We start from the raw sequence: 7866 nt of genomic DNA on the forward strand, positions 1-7866 counted from the left end.
TATGATGGTGGTTTGAGAAATACACTGTGGGCTCGGTGCCGTTATATTGGGAGCGAAAATTAAATAGAAAATAATGACACGAACTTTTGCAACATTTGCTTAGGTGTTGAAATAGTGGGCCGTATGAATAAAACGTAGCATGCTTGAATTTCGGTAATAAATGCTACGTGTGGATCACGTTCCTGTCAAAACATGCTACAAACTGTAGTATTTACTACAAGTTTTCGGTAGGTAGCTCCAGTGGTTGCTACTCGTGTGTTCGCTGATAAAGTGAAGTACAGAAATTAAAAAAGTGGCCTTTTTACAGATGTAAGTACGTTTCTTGCTTTGTGCATGCTTATGCCAGCTTTTCCGGCTCTGTGTCGATACGGTATGCAGTAAATGCTTAAATTCGAAAGTATCATTAACTACATGTTCGAACTTGTTTTTTATTCATACCAAACCGCGTTATACTCTGTGGACTTTGTTTTTGGGAAGATACTACAAACTACAGACATACTACATTTTATTCATACGGCCCAATGAGTTTAATGCAATAAAATGGGTATTATGAGAAATCGTTCATTTTCTAAAATAACTGACTTTTATAATGCTAGTAATGTCCAACTATGTTTAGCTAAGTATATTAATGCTAGCCATGGTGGTGATGAGTTGGAAGAAGTAGCTGAGGTTTGTTCCGAATTGAGTAGTTTACTGGCACGGGGTGGACTTTCATTACGAAAATGGAGTGCAAATGATTTGCGGATCTTAAAGCAAGTACCCCAGGAGCTGTGGGAGGCAACTACCGAACTAGAAATTGGTCACCTGGAAGGAATGAAAACTCTTGGCCTTTTGTGGCATCCACAGACGGATCGACTGGCTTTCAAGATTCCGTCGTTGCCAACGATAAATATCGTGACCAAACGTATCATTGTGTCGGGAATGTCTTCGTTATTCGATCCCCTTGGATTAGTTGGACCCGTAGTGGTAAGCGCTAGAATATTTGTGCAGCGGCTCTGGATCAAAAATCTTGGATGGGATGAAAACGTTACAGAAGAGGATAGAATTTGGTGGTTAGGATTTCGCAACGAATTGTCGCAACTTCAACAGTTGACGGTTTCTCGACGCATCCTTGCTAATACTAACCGGGACTATACGTTTCACTGTTTCTGCGATGCATCTACGAAGGGCTACGGTTGCTGCATTTACGTAACAGGACCAGATTTGGAGGGACAGCTGAAGTCACAGTTACTCATATCCAAAAGTCGAGTCGCACCAGTACGGCCTATGACAGTTCCCCGCTTAGAGCTTTGTGCGGCGTTATTAGGAAGCCAGCTGATGGAAACAGTCCGTACTACTACTGAGTTTACTGGTCCTGCTATGTTCTGGACGGATTCAACGATTGTGCTTCATTGGATTCGATCTCCCCCAACAATTTAGAAAGTTTTCGTATCGAATCGGATAGCTGAAGTACAACGTCTAACAAAGGAATTGGCTTGGCGACACGTGCCTACCGATCAGAATCCTGCCGATCACGTGTCTCGAGGATTGCGTCCTGGACAGATGTTGAATGATGCGTTATGGTGGCATGCTTCTCCATTTCTCGATAATTCAATTGATTTATCTCCAACTGTACCACCAAGCTTATCAGCAGCAGCTCACTGTGTTTTAGATGCCGAACGTCGTGAAATTGTCGCATTACCCTCAGTCCAACTTAATGAGGATCTATTTAATCGCTACTCCGAGCTAGGAAGGTTGCTTAGAATAGCTGCATGGTGCACTCGCTTTTACACCAATTGTCGCTTTGTAAAGCAACGAATCTTGGGACGACTACATCCAAAGGAAACCGAAGAAGTGATGAAACGATTAGTTCGAATATGCCAGCAAAATGCCTTTTCCAATGAAATGCGTCAGTTTGAATTAAATAAAACTCAACCTAACCACACAATAGTTTTGGGAAAGAATTCATGGCTAAAACACTTAAACTTGATGCTAGACAAACATGGTCTGCTCCGACTTGATGGTCGCTTAAAGAATATTAACGGATCCTACGATCGTAAATGTCCGATGATACCAGCCCAGCACCGTTTCAGTGAATTGATTGCACGATCATTGCACCTTCAAATAGCACACTGCGGTCCATCGTTACTGTTAGCAACAATGAGGCAAAGATTGTGGCCACTTCGAGGTAGAGAATTAGCACGCAGAACAGTGAGGAAATGCATCACATGCTTTCGCTGTAATCCAACTCCAGTACAGCAACAGATGGCCCCGCTACCAGCTGTGCGAGTTACCCCGGATAGAGTATTTTCAAGGTCTGGTTTAGATTATTGTGGGCCTTTCAACGTACGTCCGTTAGTTGGAAGGGGTGCCAACGCGAAAGTGTACGTCGCAGTATTCGTGTGCCTGGCGGTAAAGGCGGTGCATTTCGAGATAGTTCCGAATCTTACATCCGGCGCGTGCATTAATGCGATCAAACGATTCGTTTCTCGTCGCGGTCGAGTTACCGAGTTACACTGCGACAATGGTACTGCATTCGTTGGTGCCGATCGTGAACTGCAGGATCTACGCAAGCAATATCTTCAACAATTTCAGACGGACGAATGGGAGAACTATTGTCTGACAACCGGAATTACATTTCGCTTTATTCCGGCCCGATCGCCTCACTTTGGGGGACTCTGGGAGGCTGGAGTAAAGTCATTCAAATTTCATTTTCGACGAATATTTGGTGGACGTTCGTTTACTTCAGACGAGCTGATGACGACAGCGGCGCATATCGAGAGCATACTCAACTCACGGCCTCTCACGCCGTTGACGGATCATCCTGACGATTTGGCCGTGTTGACCCCGGGACACTTCCTGATCGGTGAACCGATGTTTTCGATTCCCGAGCCCGATTGCACTGAGCTGAAAATAACTCGTCTCTCTCGTTTTCAGGAAATGTGTAGATCATTGCAACATTTTTGGAAATGTTGGTCCAGGGATTACATATCTCAACTCCACCAACTTGCGAAATGGAAGAAACCTTGTAACAATGTACAACTGGGTGCACTTGTGTTGCTGAAACTGGACAACCTCCCACCGTATTTGTGGAACATTGGTCGCATAGTTAAAACTTACACCGGAGACTCTGGGTTCGTACGTGTTGTTTTGGTGCGAACTGCTCGAGGACTGTACAAACGGGCCGTTACTGAGGTTCGTATACTACCAATAGAAACTGTGGACCATTCCCATGACGGGATAACAGCAGATCATCTGAATCTCCAGTCAGAAGTTGCATCAACGGAGGCAAATGATGACTTGATCACCGGTGCCGAACGACAATGAACTGTTGAAACGGAGGGTTTCAACGGGCCCCGGGATGTTCCGAACAAACCAGTTATCTTTTGTAACTACTGAGTATTGAATTATTTAATTTAAGAGTGTAGTTAAATTTTACAACTGCGTTTGTTGCCTGCTGTCAATTTCGGTCAATTTACATATACAACGAAAGGCCATGAAGGCAAACTTGATCTACAGTTAGTACCAATATAACCGCTTAATAAGAAACACGTTGTTTTTTTTTACTTCGCCATTGTTTCACCCGTACCGTTGGGATAGCTCGAAGTAATTTATCGTGTGTTGAAATTTTCCTATCGTCGTGTTCCGTTGCGAGTGTCAGACCTGTCGCGAAATCTGCCATGGGTTTGATAAGGCAGATTAATTACTGAACAGTAGTAAAACATTATTCACTCATACCGTTTTCGTTTATTGATCAGAGCAGCCCGAGAGGTGACCCAGAGTTCCCAAACTACTTTTGGGATGTTTGTCTTAGCAACTTTTGGGATGTTTGTTTTAGTAATCGCGTAGATTCGCTCTGAAAATTTTCTCGGTTCGCACCCCGCATCCATGCGAGTTTGTTTATTTTGTCGTGAATACGACTTACTTTACTATGGGGTGCCTTTTCAAAATTTACCCTCTGAGAGAGTGATAAGTTTTTGATCGTGAATATCTCTTGTTGTATCTAACGAATCAACATAATTTTTGCTACATGCCATCGGAAATATGATCACAATTTTATGATAAAATTTTCAGTTGTGTGACATAATCTCAAATAATTCAAAATTAAACTTTTCTGAAATGTTTGGTATAAACGAGTATCAAAGAGGATAATTCATATGGCGCGTTTGCCTTTCTCGTATTTTGAAAGCTCATAGCTCAGTGATCTGTGGAAGGATTTATATAATCTAACTACCAATAGAATCGAAATTTTTCAACTTAAACGTGTATAGCAAAAGCATTTAAGTATTTCAATAGTACACTATTGAAAAACCTATCTCATTTGACCCATGTTAACACCAGCCAATCAGAACGCGTTCTGAGGAAGAGAAGAAAATAGCTGCTGCTGTACAACAAATCGTTCAAGAAAAATGTTTCGAAAAGTGGTGAATATCGTAGTGAGTTCCTCAATTTGGTCCTTCTGAATGCTAGAAACGAATCCCTACAGCATATTGATAGTTTCTTTCAATAAATTATGCAAATCCGAAATGAAATAATCGACATTGAAATTCTATATGCGGCTATTTTTATAGCCGTTAGGACCGCCCATTAGTGAAAAAGCTACAAACGAAATCACATAAAAGGAAATCTCTTAACAAAAATTGAATCAGTTTGGATTCTATCGCCACTGCGAGCAGATGTGTTTTGTGTCGTCTGCACAGCTAGTTTCGCTTTCGACAAGAGCGATTACGTCACAGCTGCCAGTCATTTCGATGGATGAAAAAGCAACGTTGGAGAGCATTATAAAAAATCAGCCGTTCTAATGGCTCTAAAAATTTTTTAAAGAACTATTAGGATTTGTTTTTCGCAAATCGCAGGTAATTATCCTCAGTTTAGTGCAAATCAAGAACAATTTGGTTAGATTTGTGCACTTTTCGCTGTGTGAAATTCACAGTAATCGAGATCAAGTGAAGCCTTTTTTTGAGAAAAATGTTCCGAGTTTAATATCGTAGAGAATTCCGCAATTTGACCTTTCTGAATGCTGGAAATTAATCCCTACAGCATATTGATAGTTTTTTTCAAAAAATTTTGCAAATCCGAAATGAAATAATCGACATAAAAACTCTGTATGCGGCTATTTTTATAGCCGTTAGGACCGCCCATTAGTGGAAAAGCTACAAACGAAATCAAATAAAAGAAAATCTCTTAACAAAAATTGAATCAGTTTGGATTCTATCGCCACTGCGAGCAGATGTGTTTTGTGCCGTTTGCAAAGCTAGTTTCGCTTCCGACAAGAGTGATTACGTCACAGCTGCCAGTCATTTCGATGGATGAATAAGCATCGTTGGAAAGCATTATAAAAAATCAGCCGTTCTAATGGCTCTAAAAGTTTTCTGAAGAACTATTAGGATGTGTTGTTCGCAAATCGAAAGAAAATATCCTCAGTTTAGTGCAAATGTAGAACAGTTTGGTTAGATTCTTGCACTTTTCGCTGTGTGAAATTCACAGTAATCGAGATCAAGTGAAGCCTTCTTTGTTTTTGCGAAAAATGTGGAAAAGGGGAATGCTTGCATAATTCATACAATTGATCAACTATTTGATATTCGGAAGTGTTAAGGAACATGTCATTTGTTTTCGTATTCACGACATCCAGTTATGTCTCTGACATTACCCACCCGCCATTTTTCTTTTTTTTTATTACTTGTTGTTCAGGGCGCGTACTACGTGTTCGTTTTACTCGGAGTCAGAGTCGCCCGCGTGTAGGTTCTAAAACGAAAACGGTATTACTAACAAGGGGTTCTACACACAGTATTAAAATGAAATGAAACAGATCTATAATATATTTCACTCCAGTTTTCCTCAACTATAAACCTAATTTACTTCAATTACTACTTGTTGGAACCTGCGACGCTAAAATTCGATGCGAATGCACCTATTTTTCCCTTACCCATTGAGCAGATACAGCAGATCTCACTCTAACTAATGGTTTTCATATATAAGATGATTAATTTATCTGAGGTGAAAACTGGAGCCGTTACCCTAGATAAATAGTTACACACAGAGAAATATTTTGTAAATGTAACTATAGTTGGGTTTATCAAAACGATTTATTTTATTGAAATAGTGACAAAAGAAAATATGGTTTAATATAGCAAATATTGTAGCTTGAAACAACAAAAATAGATATTTGATTTTTCTCAATGGATTAGCTTGTTTAAAAAAATATTTTTATAAAACTAACAAATATTTTACTTGTGCGTTCCTGTCAATTTCTTGACAAACAATTTAATAGTAAATTTAACTTGCAAAATCAGTTTAAAATTAACTAACTTTAGATAAAGATAATATTGGCAGTTGAAATAAACGGTAAGGTATAAACCTAAAATGATTAGGATTTCTATTTACGCTTTTGTTTGTTAAAATCTTATATTTTGTTTTTTTTTTCTTTAGAGTAAAATGATTTTGGTTATTAATCAAACTAACTTTGTCTGTTTTACTAGCGAACAAAAAATTTTCAACCATTGCATATATTCCGTATTTCTATGTGTCGATTTAGTACGATACGCTTTGTGCGATGCTTCGTTCAGTTCATGCGGTTGGAATTTTGCGCGCCTTATTTCGGCACTGAATTTCACCTTGAAACTTGTCCATACCAAACATTCAAGAAAACTTTATTTGTGTTTATCTCATACTACTGAAAATTTTATCATAAATTGCTGACCATATTTTCGATGATATGAAGAAAAAAATAAGTTGCTGCGTTAAATACAACAAAAAATATTCGCGATTAAGTTCTACCCATTCTTGTACAAAGTGAAATTTGAAAAGATGCTTTTTAGTAAAGTAAGTCGTATTCACGACAAAAATCACCACAGTTGTTTACCAATCAATGTTATCTATAATTAAATAGATTTTGGATACACTAGAGTGTAGAAACTGTGGTATCAACTAAAATTATCATTATTATTTTGTGTATGAATATGTTCCTTTTGCATTTTTTTCTAAACACTCACTTTTCTCGGAGGTGGCTTAATCGATTGCAACAAACAAAGACTCGTTTGAAAGCTTAAATTCGAATGACTGACATTTTCGGTTCCGGAGATATGATCAAACGAGTGACGCAACCGAAAAACCATTTTCTTGGAGATAGAAGAACCGATTTCCACAGACTTTGGCTGTGGAAGTGTTTCAATAATTTTTTTTCGAATTTGGCCACTGATCAATTTTAAATGTATTATAACTATATCGGTTGGTAAAATGTTGCCATATATGTAATGTAAGCGCTCAAGCATGCTTTTGTGAGCTGTCAAAAAAACAGCCCAAATTCGTGTCAAAAATGATCGAAATTAAAAATATGTTTTAATAAAGCTGTTTGAATGGCAAGAGAAAGGCTTTGTCACACAACCAGGTGGACTAAAAAGAAGTTTTTTCTTAATGCATTTGATATCTTTGGAGCTGAAAATTCATGTGATATTTTGTAATGTACTTGACCCGAAATTTTGAACTAAAAGCAAATGATTTCTTTTTCTTACATAGGGAAAATTCACATGCGCCAATTTATCGTATAGGTAGTTTTCTTACACTTGTATGTCATTTTCCGTTAAAACTACACACAAAAAAATTGAATTTTAAGATGACCTAATCTCTCATACAATGCAATTCATGAAGATGTAATCGGTCAAATTACGGAAAATTTCATTTGTAATGACTTACAGTTAAATTAGCATGACTTTTACTGGTTTCATAGATCTGTTTTAATTTAGATTGTCACTCTTGTACCAAGTCGGTGCATACGTCCACTCGCTGCGTGCTCTCGTGTCGGGGGCACACACAATGTGCGATGATTTTGTCTGCCGAGAACCGCTTCGCCTCGCGTGCCCTCGCCTTTTCTGTCATCGGAGTTCCATT

General features: G+C 38.7%; 1 protein-coding gene across 1 annotated transcript; it reads left to right on the forward strand.

Moving 5' to 3' along the window:
* Window positions 1-2139: 2139 nt before the first annotated feature.
* LOC131425835 (uncharacterized) lies at window positions 2140-3306 on the forward strand. The gene is made up of 2 exons (XM_058588052.1): window positions 2140-2167; window positions 2234-3306. The coding sequence occupies exons 1-2, from the start codon at window positions 2140-2142 to the stop codon at window positions 3304-3306; spliced, it is 1101 nt and encodes a 366-aa protein (XP_058444035.1).
* The last annotated feature ends 4560 nt before the right edge of the window (window positions 3307-7866 follow it).

The sequence above is a fragment of the Malaya genurostris genome, chromosome 1, assembly GCF_030247185.1.
Source record: "Malaya genurostris strain Urasoe2022 chromosome 1, Malgen_1.1, whole genome shotgun sequence".
Classification (NCBI taxonomy): domain Eukaryota; kingdom Metazoa; phylum Arthropoda; class Insecta; order Diptera; family Culicidae; genus Malaya; species Malaya genurostris.